General features: G+C 44.9%; 1 protein-coding gene across 2 annotated transcripts in view; it reads left to right on the forward strand.

The window, feature by feature from the left end:
- Nucleotides 1-984: 984 nt before the first annotated feature.
- Nucleotides 985-23838, forward strand: part of RXRG (retinoid X receptor gamma) — a 61036-nt gene continuing 38182 nt past the window's right edge. Inside the window, exons 1-2 of one of the 2 annotated variants that reach the window (XM_061399811.1) lie at nt 985-1459; nt 18716-18963. In XM_061399811.1, the coding sequence (XP_061255795.1) occupies nt 1411-1459; nt 18716-18963 (297 nt within the window). In that variant the 5' untranslated portion in view covers nt 985-1410. The remainder of the gene's footprint in view (nt 1460-18715; nt 18964-23838) is intronic. The other variant, XM_061399819.1, reaches the window with a different exon arrangement.

A 23838-nucleotide genomic window follows, 5' to 3' on the forward strand; every position in this document is an offset into this window, starting at 1 on the left:
CATAACTTTTCTTCCAAGGAGTAAGTATCTTTTAATTTCATGGCTGCAATCACCATCTGCAGTGATTTTGGAGCCCCCAAAAATAAAGTCTACCACTGTTTTCCCATCTATTTGCCATGAAGTGATGGGACAAGATGCCATGATCTTCGTTTTCTTTTTTTTTTTTTTTTTAATTTTATTTTATTTTTAAACTTTACAATATTGTATTAGTTTTGCCAAATATCGAAATGAATCTGCCACAGGTATACCTGTGTTCCCCATCCTGAAGGAGACAGATTTTAGCTCAGTGAAAACTTTCTCGTGAGCTGTTCAGAAATGGAATGGAATGAAATGATAGTGAGCTTCCCATTACTGGAGGTGTTCAAATATAGGTGGAGCAGTGGCTTGTCAGGAAAACCATATAGCAGATCCAAACATCAAAGGGATGCATAGACTCTATGATCTGTGGGTCGGTTCCACCAAAGAAGCTCTGTGTCAGCGAGGACTCAATGGCACTTTTTGAACAGGCAGCCTGATGACAGTGGTATATAAGGTGAATGCTTCCCTTCAGTGACATATCAGAGCACCACCTGCCTGTCTTCCCTACCTGTACTGTGTTCTGTGTGAGTGAGCTCTGGCTCCTAACTGCCCTTCTCAAGCTTCGACCATTTGAGCACAGACTAATGCTTCCAGCTACCAGAGCAGGGGGTGCTTACCCCAAGTCTAAGGGCCACTCTGGATTAGTTTTTCCCAAGTTGGGGAAGACCTCTCACTCTTGGCCAATCTTGGGTTTATGAAGGGGTCTGTTCCCTCTTCGCCCCATCCCCACCTCCTTTCCTAGATCAAACACCAAGTGCATTGGATAGCTAGAAGCCATAGGGAAGAAACCCATTTTAATAAAACCCCATTGATTTGGGGGGGGGGTGCAAGTCAAAGAAAAGACATCTAAAGAGTCCCTCCCCACTTCCCCCTCCTCTGTCCTGACCTACTCTGGGTCAGTCACACATCGATTGGCTTCCTAGATAACAGATCGTGCCACCGGTGGGGACCTCTGGGGACCAGCCGGGAGCTGTAAGAGTCGCACGCAGCAGCCCTGCCCCGACTTAATCAAACTAGCAACAGGATCTGCCTCCCGCGGCAGCGCGGCGGTGGCAGTGTGGCAGCGGCGGCGGCGGCATTATGCGTGATTACTGACAGGCACCAGCTGCTGCCGCCACCGCCGGCTCGACGCACGATGTGGACGCTCAGATCGAGAGGCAGATTCCTGACTAATCCCAGAGGGCTGGCCCAGCCCGAGCTGCCCGGGCTGCTAGGAAGCGATGACCACTCTTGTTAGCCCAAGTTGAAGGGAGCCCGGCTGCGCCTGGGAGCAGGGAGAGGCCGAGCCACTGAGCAGACGCGCCCGGGAGGACTATGAACTGAAGAGTCAACATGTATGGAAATTATTCTCACTTCATGAAGTTTCCCACAGGCTTTGGAGGTGAGTGTTTCACACGGCTTCAACGCCGGGACCGTCTGGAGAGATCGAGCGGAGATGGGGAGATCCGGATAACTGGATTAGGATTGAATTGGGAAGGAGGGCATGTGTGTTTATCGGCGTCTATAGTGTGTTTCCGTGTGAGTGTGTGTGTGAGCGCGCGGGCAGGAGTGAGGGGCACGGATGGGAAGAGGGAGGGAGGGAGAGTGGGAGAGAACGGTCCGTAGGTGAGAATCTGTTTGCACATTCGAATGAGTGAACAGATGGGAGGATATGGGGATATTCTAAGGAGAGCCTGAACCAACATGCTTGGGAGTATGTCTGAGACAAAGGTAGACAGAGAGCATTGTTCTAACTCAGTGGGTTTGTGGGGGTGTGAAGAATGGAAGAGGTAAGAGGAAATTACTGGGATGAACCTAATACCCAGCTTGCCGTGAGAAAAAAAAAAAAAATGACGGAAAAGGTTTTGTCAATATTAAGGGTACCTGAGATACTTCATAACAACAGACTGATTGTTTCATTTAAAAGCAGATTTCCCTAGAATTGCATTTTTTAAAAAGAAAACGTAGTGCTTTAATTTGCTACCGTGTTTTCCTTCCTCTGTTTTCTCCCCTTTTGATTTGCTAATAGCCTCTTGTCCCCTCCCCTGCTGCTGTCCCCAATTCCACTTCCAGGGTCACTGCCACCACCTCCACTCTGAGGGTCGAGATCTGGGCGTGGTGGGAGGGGGATCTGGGCTCTCATAGCAGAGAACAGGCAGCTGGAGCTCCAGGTTGCCAAGCCAGGCAGGGCAGCCAGGTGGCACTTCCCAGGGGCCGCCCTCACACCCAGGCACTTTGGTCCCAAGGCTCCTTTGACTCAGTGACAGAAGCAGCACAGTAGCCCAGCTTTGGGTAAATGGGCCCAACAGCTGACCAACTGCCTCTGACTTGTCAGCTGGTGGCAGGAGGTTTGGGTTCTTAGGAGCCAAAGGGGAGAGCAGACACTGGCAGGCACGACAAAGCAGAAATTCTTGTTAGGTCTTGAGGACTGAAAAGTCCCTGCCCTCCCCACCTCCTGTGAGGACAGATAGGCAATTCATCTGAAGGGTTGGGAGCAAAGCTTGCCTATTCCACTGGGCATGCCCCTCCATAAAGTGTGGTGGGACACTGGAAGCGGATGGGGTCCCTGTCCTGGAGACATTAAGCCAGGGGGTTTGCTTATTTATTCGGGATGCGTTGGGCAGTTTTTATGGACCAAGCATGAAGTTAGGTGCTCGTAACACAGACGTTCATGAGATAGAGTCTGTACTATTTGTACTGGGCAAGCTTGTCATTGCGCAGACACATTGTAATACGGCATGGTGTGTGCACCATTGCACGCAGAAGGAGGTTGCTGCTTGGATCCGATGGGTGAGGGACCCTGGCCACACGTTCTGGGGGAGACAATGTTGAAGTTCCTGGGGCCAGTCTTGTGATGTGACCCAGCGAGTGTGGTGGCCAAGGCTGTGAAGTGGACCTCTGATCTTCAGTATACAGTTGGGTACTGTGATAAGCCTTCCTGACTCCCATCTTGGTCCCATTCTCAGCTGAGAAGCGCTTTTTCCTTTTCCTTCTGAGTTCAGTTGTCTGAAGAACATGCCTATCCATGAGATTCTTGGGACCCTCAAGGTCTGTGAGGTTATGGCTTCTTAACTGCCAAGGAGACCCTCTGAGATGGTTGGGGTGAATAAAAGGATTGAAGGTGGACAGGTGTAGGAAGAGACAGTCTGAGGAAAGAAGGTCTAGTCCAAAATTCTCTGGGAGCTGCTGTCTGGAATCTTGGGATAGTAATATCCTGAGACCTCAAAGAGTGCCTTAGTCCTCTCCTAATATAGATGTGTAAACTGAGGCCTCAAGGAAGGCAGTAGCAGGCTAAGGTTATATGGGGTTGAGGAGGACAGCCCTTCTAGAAAAGCCCCTGAGTCAAACTTCTAATAGCATTCCCTCTATCTGATGCAGTGGAAAGAGCATGAAAGATATCTATCTTTATCTATCTCTCTCTCTATCTATATATAGAGAGAGAACTGAGTTTGGTTCCCAGGTTTTTACTTACTAGCTGTGCGACCTTAGGCAAGATATTGAACCTCTCTGAGCCTCATCTCTAAATTGTAGTTTAAAATCCCATCTCAGACCATGTTGTGAGTATTAAACGTGCAAATGCTTGAAAAAGCAGATATAGAGTGTTGTCTATATGTTTTGTGTTTAATAAAAGTTAATATTTTTGTCCCCTCTATTCTGCCCAAGTACTAACATGCAAATTAATTTAAAAATCAAAAATTACTGTAGAATAATGAATTAGGAATCTGGGGAAATAAAATTAAATTCGTAAAGACCCACATACGTTGCTGGTTTAAATTTTCATAATTGTGGGGGCTCTGGTATTTAGTGTAATTAGGTTTCAGATAAAAGGAAACACAATGGCTGGGCCATGCAAGAGTAGGCTGATATAACCATGGGGGGAAGGGGAAGGATTAGGCTGTTGAAACGTCTGCCCTGATGCTCCTTTTCCTCCCCATTCCTGAGGGAGGAGAACAATTATTTGGTTTAGTTGTACTGAGGTTTTCCATTGTGTTTGTATTTGCCAGCTAAGAGGCAGAAACATTGAGCAGAGGTAAGGGCCCCATCTGTAGGAAGGTCTGCCTGAGAACTTGCAGAGGTGAGGGGGGAGGTGGGAGGGAGAAGGACATCCCTGCAGGTGCTGGGGAGACCTGAAGTCTGAAGCGGACGTAGCCTACAGTCTCTCACTCCTTCTGCCTCAATGAGGCAAGTTGCACCACACATATTAAATTATTTAGTGTATAACCTCTGCCCTTTTATGTATTAGCAAGCGGAACCGCAGAGGGCTCCCTTGATTTCTGAGAATCTCTAGGGCAGCAATGTCACCCTTGGGAAATAACACCTGGGATTTGTGTCTGGGCTGTGCTTACCAGATATCAGACCATCCTCCCATCAGTGAACAAGACACTGGGCAAACTGGCTGCAGGGTGGGGACTAGCTGGGTTGCAGTGGCCCCACCAAGGTGCCCACTTGCCTAGCTCTAGTCTCTCCCATGTGATGAGGTAAGAACCTTTCTCTTCTTTTTTTCTGCCAGCTGCCCAGTAAGAGATTTGTTTGCCTGGATGAGACAGTTGCAGCCTCTAAGAAGATGGCAGAACAAATCCTGTAATCCCCCTTCCAATTGTGCAGTAATCCTCAGGGTGAAAAGGAGATCAGGGGAGAGGGGACTTGTCTCATTTCATTTAACAAGCCCACAGTAGCACTTACTAAGTGCCCACTACCATTGTAAGCACTTCACCATTATCATCTTATTTAATCCTCATGACAACTCCTTGAGGGGGTATTATTACCATCATTATTACACTCCTTTTATAGACGAGGAAACTGAGGCATGGTAAGCTGCAATAACTCATTTTAAGGTCCCAGAGTTGGAAAATGGCACAGCCAAGGCTTTGAACCCAGGCAGTCTGGTCCTGAGTCCAAGCGGTGCTGAGCTGCCTCTCACAACTTCTGTGGGCCACAGAGTTGCCACAGGAAGCTAAGCAGCAGGACATCCCTTGAAGGGATGAGGAACCCCAAGCCAGTCACGCCACTGCCTAGCAGCTGTAGACACAGGAGCCTGGCCTTGAGTACACGGTAACTTAACAGTCACTCAGGTGCAATGGTGGCCTCTGGAGAATTAGTTGCTGGCTTATTCTGGGGATCTGGGTCTTCCCTGGTGGCTCAGATGGTAAAGAATATGGCTGAAATGCAAGAGATCTTCCCTGGGTCAGGAAGACCCCCTGGAGAAGGGCATGGTTATCCACTACAGTATTTTTGCCTGGAGAATCCCATGGACAGAGGAGCCTGGTGGGCTACAGTCCAAGGGGTTGCAAAGAGTTGGACTCAACTGAGCAACTAACACTTTCACTTTTTCCCTGGGGGTCTAATGATTTGTAAGATCCGTACTCTACTGAGTCTGACCACTTGTGTAGAATAGTCCCCTTCTTATGTAAGAATAGCCATAGAGGAGGGGTTGAGTTGGAGGTGTGTGTGTGTGTGTGTATGTGTGTGTCTGTGTGTGGAGGGCAATATGAGGATGTGGGAGGAGGGTGTGTGTGTGTGTTTATGTGTATGACAGAACATATTTTTCCCCTCCACAAATGTGTGGGTGGCTAATAGGGACTTACCATGGAGGTAAGTGGTTAGGGTTTATGTAGGAAGGAATAAATGTTTATGAGATTTAGGAAGGAGTATATTTAGTATAAACTATTTTCTGAAACATTTACAATCTTACCAAGAGATAGAGAGCTGAATAGCAACTGGGGGAAGAAATTATGCAAAGAGTAATCAAAATTCTCCACCTCTTCCTTCCCCTCATTATGTAGCTTCTGTATCTGCAGAGAACTTAGCCACCAGAGTTGGGTGGCTGGGGTGCCAGGGGCTCCCGGAGGAAGCTGCTATTTTTTTCTCTTATTGGAAAGTAGAAAACACAGAGGCCCAGGGAATCTAAGATGTGACTGTTCTAGAAGGCCTGGGTTTGGGTGGCTTTCTTGAGACTGACCCAGGTCTTGGTTCAGTGGCTGGTTATGGCCTCTGTCACAACTGCTCAGCTCTTCTGTTGTGATGGGGAAGTGGCTGTGGTCAAATGTATAAGCTAATGCATGGGGATGTGCTGTGTTGAATATGTTGGCCTACTCCTAGGGAATCATTCCAGAGAAGTTTTGGTACTATTTTGATTGTGTCCCAGTTAGCAGTGAAGAACAACACTAGCTCTGAAGCTCTGAACAGCTCTCTTCAACCCTCCTCTACCCCCTACTCCCACCCCAGCTTCCCTGCAAAAGCTGAATCTTTAAAGCCAGAAAAAGACTTGTAGCTCATCTGAACGGACCCATCAGTTACAGATGAGGACACCAGGGAATGCAGGTGGGGCTTGCCTGGGACCTGTGGCTACTTATGCTCTACAAACTGGGTTCTCCTGAGTGCCCTTGGGGGCCACCTGGGGTGGCAGAAAGAAATGTGGAGGGAGGCTAAGCCATAGAAAGCCCTCCTCTCGTGTCTTGGTGAAATAACAATACTACCAACTATACAGGGTCAACGGTTAACATTCCACGGTGTAGGGATTCAATAAAACAAAGGCTGGAAAATTGTAAACACACAATAAAAGTTTGTTTCTCTTTCCTACTTCAGAAAACTTGGAGACTATGGTAGTATATTCAGCTTAAATTTTGTATGTATGTTTTTCTTAGAGGAGGCATGCCTGTTCTTAAAGTGTCAGACTGTGCACTATGAGAGGCTGAAGTGAAGTTAATAAGGCATCAATTCTGGGCCAGTTACAGAAAATTATATTTTAGCAAATCATTCCAGGACAGACACTTATGAGATCTGGCAGAAAGGGGGCAGTGACCTGGGACCTCCCATCCCTATAATCTTTAGGATACCCTCACCCCAGGCCAGTGTCCTTAGTGAGTCATATTCCCCTGAGTTTCCTCAACTTCAAATTGCACAGCCTGGGCCTGCTGGCTCCTTTTATCAGATACTGCAACTGAGAAAGGAGCGAGGGAGAGGGCAAGAGTCTGCAGGTTCAAGACCAAGCTCAAATTTCTATTGGGATTTTAGAATTCAGCATCTGAGCTTAAAAAAATGGAAAAGCTTGTGATCTTTTACTCAAAATACATTTACAAGAAGTCAGAGGAGCAGTAAAGAAAGTGCTTGATAAATATGTTGGGATGCAACATGGGAGCACCACAGTATGTAAGACAAATCCTAACAAGTATGAAAGGAGAAATTAACAATAATACAATAATAGTGGGAGACTTTAATACCCCACTCACACTTATGGATAGATCAACTAAACAGAAAATTAACAAGGAAAAAAAAAAAAAAACATGTATCTATAAAGTTCACTAAAGCAAAGCACAGTAAAATGAGGTATGGCAATAAAAGGCATTAAATTTATTAAATAAAAAATAAAAAAAAAAAAAAAAGAAAATTCTGATCTCATAATCCAAGATTTGGCCCATAATTTTATGCCCTGTATGATGGAAAAGACCGGACTTGAGGTCTCAACTTTAACACATATTATCTGTATTACTTCAACCAAATCATTTCTGAGTTTCTCTTCTCTCATCTGTAACATCATGATGATAAAAATGAGATTGTCCATGGAAAAGCATTTGCCACTGGCAAAAGCTATAACAAAACACTGGCAATTATCACTCAAGTGCTTCACAAAGAACTAGCTGCTAAGAAGTTAGGATTTGGCCAGGAAAGCATTATTCTTTCCTTAATGAGAAGCAATAATATTTAATAATAATAATAATATTAAAAGTAAACATTTTTAAACATTTTATTTTGTACTGATGTATAGCCAATTAACAAACAATGTTGTGATAGTTTCAGGTGGACAGTGAAGGGACTTCTCCATACATACACCTGGATCCATTCTCCACCAAACTCCCCTCCCATCCAGGCTGCCACATAACATTGAGCAGAGTTCCCTGTGCTATACAGTAGATCCTTCTTGGTGATCCATTTTAAATATAGCAGTGTGTACATGGCCATCCCTAAAAAAAAAAAAAAAAAATATGTTGGGATGTTCCTTCTAGGCTGGTTGCCTGGGTTGCATTTCTGTGACTCAGCATCTCTTTTGTCTCTCCTTTGGCTGGTCCCTAATGTCATGGGGAAGCAATCTTGGAAAGCTTGGGGCTCATGATACCTGTGTTTTCTCAGTCCCAGTGACATAGGGAACAGAGCAAAAGTTAGAGATCACCAGGAGGGAAAGAATATTTCAGACTGCTCCAGGAGGGCCTGTCAATCTTTCAGGTAGCACACCTTGGCTCAGCGTCTGGTTTATGCAAGGGTTGTGTAGGACACCAAGAATTAAGACTCATCCTCTGTTCTGAAGGAGTATATAAACCAGTTACAAGTTCTGAAGTCTGTAGGACAGTTGGAGATGATTTATTCCTGGAGATGTTTTTTGGGGCTGAGGTTGAGAATGGTCCAAGGAATTTAGATATTTAGGACCTGAGAACAAATAATACCATGTCCATTACCCAGTGGTAATGTTGCACCAAGGATATGGTTCTCTGTATTTTTAAATTAATTTTTATTGGAGTACAGTTGCTTTATAATGCTGTGTTAGTTTCTGCTGTACAACAAAGTGAAACAGCTATCCATAAACATATATCCCTTCTTTTTGGATTTCCTTCCCATTTAGGTCCCCACAGTGCATTGAGTCGAGTTCCCTGTGCCAGGCAGTATGTTCTCATTGGTTTTCTGTTTTATACACAGTATCAATAGTTTATGTAAATCAATCCCAATCCCCCAATTCTTCCCACCCCACCCATTTCCCCTTGATACCCATACATTTGTTTTCTGTGTCTATGTCTCTATTTCTGCTCTATGGTTCGCCACATTTTAAAATAACTACAATCTTTAGAAGACAGTTTATATCGAGAGGCTAGGGAGAGCATGGGCTTTACAATGGCCAAGTGGTTAAGGAATCTGCCTGCAATGCAGGAGACACAGGAGATGTGGGTTAGATCCCTGGGTCAGGAGGATACCCTGGAGGAGGAAATCGCAACCTACTCTAATATTCCTGCCTGAAAAATCCCATGGACAGAGGAGCCTGGCAGGATACAGTCCAAAGGGTCACAAAAAGTTGGACATGAATGAGCAACTAAGCATGCTCTAATGACACACTGAACTGATGATTTGTTTGAGACTTCCCTCTTGGCTCAGACAGTAAAGAATCTGCCTGCAATGCAGGAGACCAGGGTTTGATCCCTGGGTAAGGAAGATCCCCTCAGAATGTGAACAAGAAGCCTACAGAGACAGAGAAAGATTGAAGTCATGGATTCAAGAGGTGGGTGTGGGCAGAATTGGTGTTCAAGGACTTCAGGAACAAGGGGTTAGAGGGGGCACTGTAAGTCAATGCCTGGAGCACTTCCTGACCTTTGTCTTCATGGGCTGGTACATGGAGTACCAGTGCATGGATTTGGTTTAAAGGGACAGACAGCTGGTCCTGTTTGGTGGAGCCCCTACTCTCCAGTAACCCCTTGTGCCTCCAATATGTTGGGGATGGCACAATATCCATCTGTACCAGCAAGGTTCAAATTTGGTCCTGGGTGGGAAGGGTGGTATGTAAGCAAAATGCCATTAATTATGTGCAGAGAGGCTGACAGAAATTGTGCCAGACTAAACTCAGATTCTAGGTCTTTAATAATTCACAACAACTACTTGAAAGGGTCCCATTATCATTCTAAACCTCAGTTTTCTAATCTGTCTAATGAGGATAATTTCTTCCCTTCCAAGTACTCTGAGTCAGTCTGAAGCTTGGATGGAACAGACAGTGGCCTCCAAGGACCTGCTATATCTGTAGCACCTAGCAGGGAGGACGAGATGGTGGGATGGCATCATTGACTCAATGGACATGAGTTTGAGCAAACTCTGGGACATGGTGAAGGACAGGGAAGCCTGGCGTGCTGCAGTCCATGGGGTCGCAAAGAGCTGGACACGACTGAGTGACTGAACAACAGCAGCAGGGAGCCTGGTACGCAGTTAGGAGCCCTCAACAAGCATTTTTTGACTGACAGAACCAATAATTGATATGGGAATACACAACAGACAATTATAAAGAGTTTTACGAATGCAAGGCAGTATGTACTGGATGGAATAAGCTTGGACGTGGGAGCAGAAGGCCCAGGGTTTTTGCCCTGACTGCACGACCAAGTCATGCAACTTCTCTAGAAAATGAAGTGGTTCCTCAAGTCCTGAAAGTCTGATTTCTACCCTAAAACAACATGGCCGTACTAATTTGTGATATTATTAATTTGGAATGGTGATTAAATTGATCATGGCAGGAACTAGTCTGTATTTGCACACTCATGAAAAATAACAACAAAAAAAGATTTGTTAAGCAAGTAAGACTGTGGAAGTCTTGAGCCTCTTTAAGTTTCATTGGTTTCTAAGCAATTTAAAAAGAAAGCATAGTAGAAATCTCATTAGCATATTAATGGGGTGTTAATTACAAAAGAATCTTTTAAAGCAGATTTTATAAAATCCCCACTTAATAACCATTAGCTTGTGGTACTTGAAACACAAACTCTTCACGTGTGTTACTTAGAAGTAATAAAATTGTAATTTAAAAGTAATCTGACAACTTGTCACGAATTTAGACTGATTTTTCTCTCAATTGATCCAAATGAGTGAGGTTTTGCTATAATTATATATAATGCTGGTAATAATGAGGCTGATTATCAATCTGCTGCTTTTCACTACTTCCATCATTGCAGGTTTTAGGGAAAGGGGTGGGGATGGAGGGAGAAGGAGGGATGGAGGGGAGAGTGGAGGCAGAGAGGAAGGAGGGGCTGCCAATTTCTCCCTCCCCCTCATCCAAGCACTGGAAGAAGCAAGCCCCCGCCCCCAGCCCGAACAGCCCGCCAGCCCTCCTGTGGGGCCTGCAGGAGTTGGGCTGTGTGGGCTCAGGCTGGCGGGCTGGTTGGAGCTGCACGCAGCTCATCAGCTGCTGCATCCTGTGTCCTCATATTCCTGCTGAGAGGCCAAGGAGGCTGAGCCACACGGGCCGAGGGAGTGTCTCTTCTCCCACATGCTCCCACCTCCATCATGTGTCTTTATTTTCCCCATTGAGAAAGTCAGAAAGGACATTGGTAGCAGAAAAGGCTTCCCATTAAAAAATGCAGTTTCTACTTGTGCTTCTCGCTCAGTAAGAATTCAGCTAATAATGTGATGTCCACATCTGTTAAAAAGTGGAGTTCAGTGCCTGTAAAATACTTTCCCGTCCAGTCTCAGAGTGGTGGTACAGCTCAGACGAGTATGTGAAAGTGCTTTTGAAAATGCCACAGCAGTGTAAATATAAGAAATGTATATCAGCCAGTCCTGGGCATCTGAGTGACCCTTCTGTGGAAGAAAGAGAGAGGAAAAAGCTGAGTTGAACTGAGGTCTGGGTTTCCTACCTGATGAAGGAAACCAGGGCTTGGGTTTGATATGAGGGGCTAGAATCAAAAGGGATAGATCTTAGTCAGAAAGTACCAGGTCATGTACACACTACTATATATAAAATAGGTAACTAATAAGGACCTACTGTATAGTATAGGGTACTCTACTCAGTACTCTGTAATGGCCTACATGGGGAAAGAATCTAAAAAAGAGTGAATATATGTATAGTTGAATCACTTTGCTATACAATTGAAACTAAGCATTGTAAATCTACTATACTCTAATAAAAATCTAAAACAGAGAATACCAAGCCAGAATCCTGAGAGAGGCCACAGTTGGGTTAGGAAGGGCAGAGCTGGGGACAAAAATTGGGCCCGGGAAAGCTAGAGGAAGGAGCACTCCTGAGTAACTGCTGCAAGGAGCCACGCAGCCAGTATAGCATATGGTGCGGCTGGGGTTAAAATCCAGGTCTGTCGCCTTTGCCCTAGAATCAGATGCTACTTGTATAATGTACTAGCCATGTTCTCTCGGGCAAGTTATTTAATTTCCCTGTCCCCCAGTTTTTCATTTGTACAATAGGGATGAAAGTTGGTAACCTTAACGGGGTTTGTAGGGATGAATTAAGTCAGTATATGTAAAGTGTTTGGATCTATGTCTGGCTCATGGCAATTGATTAATAAATATTATCTGTTGTTTTTACTTAGCGGGGGAGATGACATTTAAGTGTCACTCGAGTGTCTTCATATTGCAGGCCTCCCTACCTCCCGTGCAGCCTGTCTGTATATTATGAGCCAAGTGGGGAAAAGACGTGTGAACAAGTTTCCCTTTGACTAGGAAGAACAAGCCAGGTTTCTGAATATTCTACGATTGTTAGGCTTATGTAACACATCCCTCCATTAGCGAAAAGGAGGCAAGTTGGTTGTGAGATTGTGTCCACCATGACAGAAAGTAGATTGGGATACGGCCCCGTGACGTTCCCTTGGTTTCTAATGGAGAGTCCAGACTCTTAGAAATAGCAAGTTATTTTTTTTTTTAACCTCCGTCCCCTTCCCTGTGGCTGGGTGTTACCATTATTGATGATTCATCCTAAATTTCCATTCCATCCTGAGGATGGGACAGTGAACTCTCTACCCAGGCACAGGAGTTTAAGGGGTGGAAATGCCAAGCCATTTGTTCCCTTGTCTGGCCAATCAGAAAGACTCATACTTGACATTTTATGTTTACTGGCTGAGGATGAGGTTGCTAAGCAACTTCCTTGCCTTGGTTGAATTGTGTAGTTCTAAGTACCTGGGCTTTTCTTTCTCAATAAGTGTCCCCTCAACACACAGATGCAATTTGTTATCTAGAGATTTCAGAGATTTTCATTTTGGTAAACATAAGGAACATAGATTTCTCATGCAAATTATGTCTACTGATGAACTCCCTATATGGTTGTATCAGTTAACAAAAGAACTATTCCATTCATTGAAAGTGTTTAATCTCTCAGTAGTGTCCCACTCTTTGACCCCATGAACTATAGCTCGCTAGGCTCCTCTGTCCATGGAATTCTCCAGGCAAGAATACTGGAGTGGGTTGCCATTCCCTTCTCCAGGGGATATTCCCAACCTAGGGATCAAATCTACGTCTGCCACACTGTAGGCAGATTCTTTACTATCTGAGCCACTAGGGAAGCACATTCATTGATCAGTCAACAAATATTTTTTGAGTATCTACTGTGTTCCAGGCACCGTGCTAGACACCACAATGATAATTGTGGTGAAATTTAAAATATGTGATAGCCAGTAGGGCACCAGGCATTCAGAATGGAAGTTAGCATGGAGGAAATCTCCATGTTGTGATGGATAATGGGGAGATCTGGAGGATCCAAGGGGGAGGATTGAGGTTGCTGGGATGATGGAGGGGCACTCTGGGCTCAGAGGAGTGGTTAATATTATAAACAACTGGTATGTTCGGACTAGTGGCTGATGGCAGCTGTTCTTAATAGAACATTTACTCTTGGTGTGGCTTGGGTTAAACTCTATTTACATAATCTTCTACAACGGTATTCAAGCCAGACATAGGTCTCTCTCACCACCTTTATAGTGCGGTAAGTAATTGTAACTGCTACCCCTGGGTTAGTGGTCTCAAATGGTTTTAGCACCTCTGAGCTAGATATGGATACCTCCATTTATGGCTGAGGAAGCTAGATCAGAGAGGTCAAGTTCCTGGCCCAGGTTTACATGACTGGAAAGTGATGCAACCTCCGTCCAACCTAGGACATTTGGGCAGCTTCAGAGTCTTGTATTCCACACAGATGTCACTCCAGATGCCCATACAAGGTACACATGGACTTCAAAAATCAAACACTTTGCAGATTCCATCACCTCTTCGGTTCCTGGTGACACTGTCAGCATCTCAAACTGCAATCTGGAATCCCGAACAGCCTGAAGGGTTAACACGGTCCAGCTGATGATGACAGGGGCCCCTTGGCAAGTGGCCTATGCTCGACCATTCCAGACCACCACCACCTGCACGTCCTTCTTTTAGATGCCAGTGAGCTATGTCCTACCCACTTCAGTGTTCATGGAACAGCATTGGGAGGGATCTTAGAACCCACTAGGTGCTGCCTTCTTATTGGGGAGAGTGAGCCCTGGAAGATGAAAGGCATTTTTTGGTATGTTGCCAGGAGAGAAGAGAAGGTCCAGAGAAAGTCAACTATCCCTCTCCCATCAGATGAATTAATTTCTATAAAAATTATTGCTGTGCAAAGAGAATGAACATCTGAGAGTGGGCACAATATGAGGGACTGATGAGGATCTAGAGGGCATGTGGTCAGGGAGCAAACAAAGCTGATAGGCTGTGGAGGCTGGGAAAATTGGGCTCCCAGCCTCTGCACAGGAGCCAAATAGAAGCATTAGAGAAAACCTTGACTTTGGATTTGGACTAGAAACCAAACTTCTGGAAAACGTGTACTAGCTGTAGTTCCCACATGGCCATGGGGGGAAAAAAAAGAAGTGAGAGCTGAAGAAACTGATAAAAAATGTCCTAGATAGGAATGTTTTAGTGTCTATTTGGGAGAATGGATTCATTTTCCATTGAACAACACTTTCATCTTTATTTTCCACCTTTTCTAAAAGCAAAGCTATTTATTTCTAAGCAACAGTGGTCATTCGTTGTGAGAGGCAAAGAATAAACATTTGTGAAGATGTGTTTTTCTTTTTGAATTTTTCTTATAAAAATATGGTTATAACATAGCCCATCTCTTCTAGGCCATTGACTCAGCAGACATTTTAAAGGCCATGGTAAACCTGACTTTAACTGGTTGTTGCATTCTGTCTCAATGTACCATTGCCATCACTGAGTAATCAAGGAATATTCTGATTGTCTTAATTTGTATTATTATTAAGTACAATAAAAATAATGTAGTTTAAATTTCAAATCTCTCTCACATCCTCTCATTTTATTCTGTAAACAATTTGTGAGTTTCCCCAAGTCCATATTTTCATATTTTTTGTACAGCTCATGTTTTTTTTTTTTTAAAGTAAATGATCAAGCTAGTCAATACTTTATTTTTATATGTGGAATAAAAGCTAAATTCCATACCTGTCTATATGTATTAGATGTTACAAATAACTACATATAATAATAGCTGCAAAACATTAAATCAGTGTCTATACATAACTGAGTCACTTTGCTGTACATCTGAAACAAACACAACATTATAAATCAACTATACTTCAATATAAAATAAAATTTAAAAAGAGTAAACTTAATTCATGAACACAAAACAAAACAGAACTGGAAATTTTGTGTTATCCTCCATTTCTCCCTCCTTATCTACAGCAAATTACAGTTCATGTTTCTTAAACATCATTCCTTTGCATACTGTTTTCATGATATTCAACATATCACATGTTCTTGTACATAGAAATTTTCTGAGGTCAGTTTACTTTTTTTTGAAAACTTAAATAGTGATTTTTAGGAAGATAGTTTTATATAAAAGATGGAAGCAGAGTCACTTGCTATAAACAGAAGGAGACAGTAAAAATGAATATAAAACAATTAATATATTTTAAACGTTTGCCTACATATCACTTAAAACACCACTTTAGATGTTCCATATCACCAGTGTTACAGGCTGCATACCTTGGTAACTCTCAGATTGATGACTGTGTGAAGGAAAATCTTGTTCCCTTCTGTCCCATAGCTCTGGGCTGGTGTGAAGCACTGGACATCAGCCTGGGGACGTAGAAATGAAAAGCACAGTCCCTGAGGTCCATTTCAAGTAGAATATGCAGGGTCCTTGGGTCAGTTTTGGAAAGCCCACACAGGGAAGGAAAAGTCGGTTTCCCTCAGATGGCTTGGGAAAGACAGCTGTCATCCCAGCCAAGTTCACGGCTCCTCACCCATCAAGTTGGGCTGGCTCCTAACTCACCTGTCACATGTTATCTTAGTGGCAGGCTCAAGGTACACATTGGCTTCTTTAAATGTCACAGTCTTCCAGGGCTGCTGAAGAGTCTAAAATTCTTCTTTCTGATCAGTGACCGTCTGGGGAGATTTTTGGTTTTTCTGGCTTGAGCTCTTGGAAGTTGCCCCCTTCTCTCTCCTTCAGATGACCTTTCAGCTCAAGATCACTTCATCATTGAGTCAACTTGTACTTTGTGATGTGGTGGCTCTCCAAATCTTCTCTGCTGTCCTTGACAGAGCACACAGGAGACAGCATGGGCTTCAGATTGACAGTTTGAATCTAGGATCTGGCACTCGCTACCTGGCTAGTGCCGGGAAACGTGCTAGTGGTGAGGATACAAAAACAGACACCATTCTCCCTCTCAGTTTAATGGCAAATACAAGGAAATAAACAACAGAAAAGGGCATCAAACCAGATTAAGAATACCAGGGAAGACTTCCTGGAGGAGGTGATACTTGAGTTAGACCTTGAAGGAGAAATAAAAACTTCTTCTAGACAAAGGAGGTGGGAGCAAGTCATCCCAGAACTTGGAGCAGCCTGGGGGTGAGGCTAAGCCTAAATTGTCATTCATCTGTAAAAGGCTGAGATGATCTTCACAGCCTTATTGTCAAGATATAATGAGTTAAAGTATGGAAATTGGTAGAATAAGTTAATGTATGGAAAATGCCTGATGCTATTTAGGACACACAAGAAGTATCTCACCTGTCCCTTCGAACCCTTTGGCCACTTCTCTGTGGACCCACAGCATGTGGTTCACCTCAGTTGTGGTAATTAGAACATGGCAATTGGAATTCATCTGTCTATGAGACAAGTGTCCCTGATAGACTGAAACTCCTGGACGGTTCCGGCCTCCTCAGACACAGGAGTGACTGTTCTCTCTACAAGTAGACCTTAACTAAGCTAGGAGAGTGGGCTTCCCTGATGGCTCAGCAGGTAAAGCATCTGCCTTCCAAGGCAGGATGCACGGGTTTGATCCCTGGGTCAGGAAGATCCCCTGGAGAAGGAAATGGCAACCCACTCCAGTATTCTTGCCTGGTAAATCCCATGGACAGAGGAGCCTGGCGGGCTACAGTCCATGGGGTCTTGAGAGTTGGACACCACTTGGAAATGAAACAGCAATAAAGCTAGGAGAAGCTCCAAGGGAAACTCCAGGTTGACATTTTTCTAGTGAGATATTTATGTTTAAGAATTGCTGCACAGTTACACCTCCGATGATCCATGTTCCCCTCCAGAATGTGAAGAGAGTACCCCCTCTCTGCATCCTAGTCCTAGTACTATGTAAGTACCACAAAAGTCTCTGAAAGGCTTAAGACTCCCCTGTAGTTTGGCTCCAGGAGAAAGTGGAGAGTTGGATGACTTCTCCGGCAGGCCAGGCTTACTGACCACCTCTCCCCATAACCCTCTCATGTCCCATCCATGAGGACAGCATGGGTGCCGTGCTGAAGCCTAGCACCTGCTCATTCCGCATCTGTTCTTGCATGCCAGCCACACAGGGAGCTGGCACTGTGAGTCCTGGTGGGCTGCTCTGCTGTTCTCCGAGTCTCTGCCCTGCTGCTGTGGACTCTAAAGTTCACAGCTCCTCTCTTCTGGAGAGAGTGCTCCATGCTGGGCTTCTGAGATGGAAGTTGGGTATGCTTCTTTTCTTTTATCTTGAGTTGCATCTAGGAGGGAACTTGGGATCAACTTTTCTAGGAAAAAGGTACCAGATGTCATCTGACCAGAGCCCATTTCACAGACACTTGTGGCCAAAGCTTCCTATCCCTAGAGAAGAAACAGTCTCGGCAGGCCTGGTCGCACTTGCCTTCCTGGGCCTCTGTGGCTGCTGAGCCATGCCCAGTCATCCTGAGTCTTCTTCCCTAAGCAGTGATTAACCCTACGCTCTAGAGATTGGATAAGAACCTTATGGGACTAAAACTGCAAAAGCTACAGACAGTGAAAGGCATGATAATAGCCTCTGCCTTCCCCATGATCATAATGGAATGTGTTCCTGACAGCAGGCACAGTGTTCCCTTCAATTCTGCTGCTGCTGCTGCTGCTAAGTCGTTTCAGTCGTGTCTGACTCTGTGCGACCCAAGGGACGGCAGCCCACCAGGCTCCCCCATCCCTGGGATTCTCCAGGCAAGAACACTGGAGTGGATTGCCATTTCCTTCTCCAATGCATGAAAGTCAAAAGTGAAAGTGAAGTCGCTCAGTCATATCCGACTCTTTGCGACCCCATGGATTGCAGCCTACCAGGCTCCTCTGTCCATGGGATTTGCCAGGCAAGAGTACTGGAGTGGGGTGCCATTGCCTTCTCTGTTCAATTCTGAATTGCTAGCATCTGATGTAGTCGCTAGCATCTGATGTGGTACCTGCACCATAATAGATGGTGCATATGAATTCATGATTACATATGAATGAATGAATTTCTCCTGACTATAGAGGTTCAGCCCTACCCTTGTTCTCATAGCAAAATGAGTTTGAACAGGGGATTCTGGGAGCAGCCCAGACACCTGCCCACTCCATCCCCAACCTGGGAGTTTGGTATGGACTTACCGTCCCTGTCTGACTGGCTCAGGTCACAGTCCCCCCGACCTGGGGACTTGTGGATTATGTCCCCATGGCCCCGATTGTTGTTCTGATACAATTCAAGGCACATTCCATGTGGCGCACCAGAGAACCTGCCCTATAACAAGTCCTTTCTCCTTCCTGGTCTTTGCTGGCCTTTATTCTACCAGCTGTGAGAGTTCACAGGTGTGCAGGTATGGCTGGAAGAAGGGGAATGATACAGGAGACAAAAGGAGGGACTCTGTCCTCATACACCATCCCTGTGCTCCCCTGGCCTCCCATCACCTTTGATTTTTTTTCTCCTTACAGGTTCTCCCGGCCATACTGGCTCCACGTCCATGAGTCCATCGGCAGCCTTGTCCACAGGGAAGCCCATGGACAGCCACCCCAGCTACACCGACACCCCAGTGAGTGCCCCACGAACTCTGAGTGCAGTGGGGACCCCCCTCAATGCCCTGGGCTCTCCATATCGAGTCATCACTTCTGCCATGGGCCCACCCTCGGGAGCACTGGCAGCCCCTCCAGGAATCAATCTGGTTGCCCCGCCTAGCTCTCAGGTAGGTGTGCGTCCATTTTCTTCAATGTCTTTCCAGACATCTTTAATAGTTTCATCCTGGTGCTGAGCCAGCACTCAGTAGGTGCTTAATGCATGCTGGTGAAAGAATTGGGTTCTCTGTGTAGGCTTCCCTCCTGCAAGACCTTCATTGAGTGTATCCTCAGGCAGCTGCAGAGAACTGACAATGCCTCATGGTCCAGGAGTTTTGATGGTTCAATCCTGGCTGTAATTTCAACAGCTCTTAGGCCTGTTTGTCTTCCATGGGATGGACCCCCTTGATCCTTCTCAGCTCAATACTAGGTATTTTTCAAGTCAGTGAACTACCTGGTCCTTTTCTATATCCTGTAGGTGATACTGAAATGATCAGGATGTGGTCTTTGCTCCCCATTGAGAAGCAGGTGTTGCACATGGATAAATCTAAAACAAGGCAGACTGTGTTGCATACATGTTATCTCTGAGATAGAGGCAAAGATTGCAAAAACTCAGGGGAATAAAACCCTCACTTTAGTTCCTAGTGCCTTTTGCTGCAACAGAGGCAAGGATGTGTATGCGTGGTAGACATTGCTTTGCTGCTCTAAGAAAACTACAGGTTGGCCAGATGCTGTTTATTTCCTTCTAGCAATGTTACACTGAGATCGTCAACCTTCACTTCTTGTAGTGCTCAGCTATTGCTTCAATGATGCTGCATAACAGACAATCCCCAAATTGCCATGGTTTACAAAAACACACAATTATTTTCTTACAAGTTTATGTGTTGTCTAGGAAAGTTCTAGATCCCCTGGTGGCTCAGGTAAATAGTCTGCCTGCAATGCAAGAGGCCTGGGTTCAGTCCCTGGGTCAGGAAGACACCCTGGAGAAGGAAATGGCAATCCATTCCAGTATTCTTGCCTGGAAAATCCTATGGATGGAGGAGCCTGGCAGGCTACAGTCCATAGGGTCACAAAGAGTTGGGCATGACTGAGCCACTTCATTTTCTTTTTGGGCTTCCCATTTGGATCAACTGGTAAGGAATCTGCCTGCAAAACAGGAGACCTGGATTTGATCCCTGGGTTGGGAAGATTCCCCTGGAGAAGGGAACAGCTACCCTCTCCAGGATTCTGGTCTGTAGAACTCCATGGATTGTATAGTCTATGGGAGTTAAAACCACAATCACAGAAAACTAATCAAACTGATCACATGGACCACAGCCTTGTCTAATTCAATGAAACCATGAGCCATGCTGTGTAGGGCCACCCAGATAGACAGGTCATGGTAGAGAGTTCTGACCAAACATGGTCCACTGGAGAAGGGAATGGCAAACCACTTCAGTATTCTTGCCTTGAGAACCCCATGAACAGTATGAAAAGGCAAAAAGATAGGACACTGAAAGATGAATTCCCCAGGTTGATAGGTGCCCAATATGCTACTGAAGAACAGTGGAGAAATAACTCCAGAAAGAATGAAGAGACAGAGCCAAAGTGAAAACAACACCCAGTTGTGGATGTGACTGGTCATGGAAGTAAAGTCCAATGCTGTAAAGAGCGATATTACATAGGAACCTAGAATGTTAGGTACATGAATCAAGGTAAATTAGAAGTGGTCAAACAGGAGATGGAAAGAATGAACATCGACATTTTAGGAATCAGTGAACTAAAATGGACTGGAATGGGTGAATTTAACTCAGATGACCCTTATATCTACTACTGTGGGCAAGAATCCCTTAGAAGAAATGGAGTAGCTATCATGGTCAACAAAAGAGTCCAAAATGCAGTACTTGGGTGCAATCTCAAAAATGACAAAATGATCTCTGTTCATTTCTAAGGCAAACCACTCAATATCACAGTAATCCAAGTCTTTGCCCCAACCAGAAATGCTGAAGAAGCTAAAGTTGAATGGTTGTGTGAAGACCTACAAGATCTTCTAGAACTAACACCCCAAAAAGATGTCCTTTTCATTATAGGGGACTGGAATGCAAAAGTAGGAAGTCAAGAGATATTTGGAATAACAAGCAAATTTGGCCTTGGAGTACAAAATGAAGCAGGGCAAAGGCTAACAGAATTGGCCTTTGAGAACGGCCAAGAGAATGCACTGGTCATAGCAAACATTCTCTTCCAACAAAACAAGAGAAAACTCTATACATGGATATCAATAGATGATCAATACCGAAATCAGATTGATTATTTGCTTTGCAGCCAAAGATGGAGAAGCTCTATATAGTCAGCAAAAACCAGACTGGAAGCTGACTATGGCTCAGATCATGAACTCCTTATTACCAAATTCAGACTTAAATTTAAGATAGTAGGGAAAACCACTAGACCATTCAGGTATGACCTAAATCAAATGCCTTAGGATTATACAGTGGAAGTGACAAATAAATTCAAGGGATTAGATCTGATAGACAGAGTGCCTGAAGAACTATGGACAGAGGTTTTGTACAGGAGATATTGTACAGGAGGCCATGATCAAGACCATCCCCAAGAAAAAGAAATGCAAAAAGGCAAAATGGTTGTCTGAGGAGACCTTACAAAGCTGAGAAAAGAGAAGCTAAAGGCAAAGGAGAAAGGAAAGGTATACCCTTTGAATGCAGAGTTCCAAAGAATAGCAAGGAGAGATAAGAGAGCCTTCCTCAGTGATTAATGCAAAGAAATAGAGGAAAACAATAAATGGGAAAGACTAGAGATCTCCTCAATAAAATTAGAGATACCAAGGGACCATTTCATGCAAAAATGGGTTCAATAAAGGACAGAAATGGTATGGACCTAACAGAAGCAGAAGATATTAAGAAGAGGTGGCAAGAATACACAGGAAAACTATACAAAAAAGATCTTCATGACCAAGGTAACACTACAATGGTGTGATCAGTTACCTAGAGCCAAACATCCTGGAATATGAAGCTAAGTGGGTCTTAGGAAGCATGACTATGAACAGAGCTAGTAGAGGTATCAGAATTCCAGTTGAGCTATTTCAAATCCTGAAAGATGATGCTGTGAAAGTGCTGCACTCAATATGCAAGCAAATTTGGAAAAGTCAACAGTGGCCACAGGACTGGAAAAGGTCAGTTTTCATTGCAATCCCAAAGAAAGGCAATGCCAAAGAATGTTCAAACTACAGCACAATTTCAGTCATCTCACACACTAGCAAAATAATGCTCAAAATTCTCCAAGCCAGGCTTCAACAATACATGAACTGTGAACTTCCAGATGTTTAAGCTGGATTTAGAAAAGTTAGAGGAACCAGAGATCAAATTTCCAGCATCTGTTGGATCATTGAAAAAGCAAGAGAGCTCCAGAAAAACATCTACTTCTGTTTTATTGACTACACCAAATCCTTTGACTGTGTGGATCACACTAAACTGTGGAAAATTCTTCAAGAGATGGGAATACCAGACCACCAGACATGCCTCCTGAGAAATCTGTATACAGGTCAAGAAGCCACAGTTAGAACTGGACATGGAACAGCAGACTGGTTCTTAATTGGGAAAGGAGTACATCAAGGCTGTGTATTGGCACCCTGCTTATTTAGCTTATATGCAGAATACATCATTCGAAATGCCCAGCTGGATGACACACAAGCTGGAATCAAGACTGCTGGGAGAAATATTAATAACCTCAGATATGCAGATGATACCACCCTTATGGGAGAAAGCAAGAACTAAAGAGCCTCTTGATGAAAGTGAAAGAGGAGGGGGCGGTTCTAAGATGGCGGAGGAATAGGATGGGGAGACCACTTTCTCCCCCACAAATTCATCAAAAGAACATTTAGACGCTGAGTAAATTCCACAAAACAACTTCTGAATGCTGGCAGAGGACATCAGGCACCCAAAAAAGCAGCCCATTGTCTTCGAAAGGAGGTAGGAAAAAATGTAAAAGACAAAAAAAGAGACAAAAGAGGTAGGGACAGAGTAGGGAGGGAGCTCTGTCCCGGGAAGGGAGTCTTAAAAAGAGAGAAGTTTCTGAACACCAGGAAACTCTCTCATTTCCGAGTCTGTGGCGAGCCTTGGAAGCACAGAGGGCAACATAATGGAGGAAAACTAAGTACATAATTAAAACCCACAGATTACAAGCCCAGCGGTAACTCCCCCAGCAGAGAAGCAGCGCAGACGCCTGCACCTGCCACTAGCAAGCAGGTGCTGGGCAGGGAAGCACAGGCTGCATTGCTTAGTGTAAGGACCAGGCCTGAATGCCCCAAGGGCAATCTGAACGAACTAACTTGGGCTAGCAAACCAGACTGTGGGATAGCTACCACATGAAAAGCCCTAACCTAAGACACCACCAGGCCCATGCACAGAACAAAGGACTGAACAGAACTAGTTGGCTGCAGATGATCCCCCCTCTGGTGACAGGCAGCCAGAGCCAGAAGGGGGCAATCGCAGCCCCAGAGAGACGTTATCTACCAAACTGCAAGCAGGCTTCTTTGCTAACTAAGACTTCTTGGGGTTCTGGACCGTCAACATCCACCTGAGAAGGTGTGCTGGTTGTACACCCAGAAAACCGAGCAGCAGGGACGAGGGAGGCAATAAGTCACAGTGACTGCGCTCGCCAAACACCTGGTCACCTGAGCTGCTCAGACCTGGGAAGGGCACAAAATGCAGGCCCAACCTTGTCTGCACCACTGAGGACTACCCAAGTGCCTGAACCTGAGCGGCTTAGACCTGGGAGGTGCATGCAGCCCAGGGCCAGCCTCGGATGGTTCCTGGAGGAGCAACCTAGATCCTGAGCAGGGAGGGCACATGTGCCGTGAGCGGGGGCAGGCCCAGTGTGGCTGAGATACTGCGAGCACACACCAGTGTTATTTGTTTGCAGCGTTCCTCCCTCCCCACAGGGCAACTGAACAAGTGAGCCTAAAAAAAGTGTCCACCACTGCCCCCTTGTGTCAGGGCAGAAATCAGACACTGAAG

Source organism: Bos javanicus, chromosome 3 (assembly GCF_032452875.1).
Source record: "Bos javanicus breed banteng chromosome 3, ARS-OSU_banteng_1.0, whole genome shotgun sequence".
NCBI classification, from domain to species: Eukaryota; Metazoa; Chordata; class Mammalia; order Artiodactyla; family Bovidae; genus Bos; species Bos javanicus.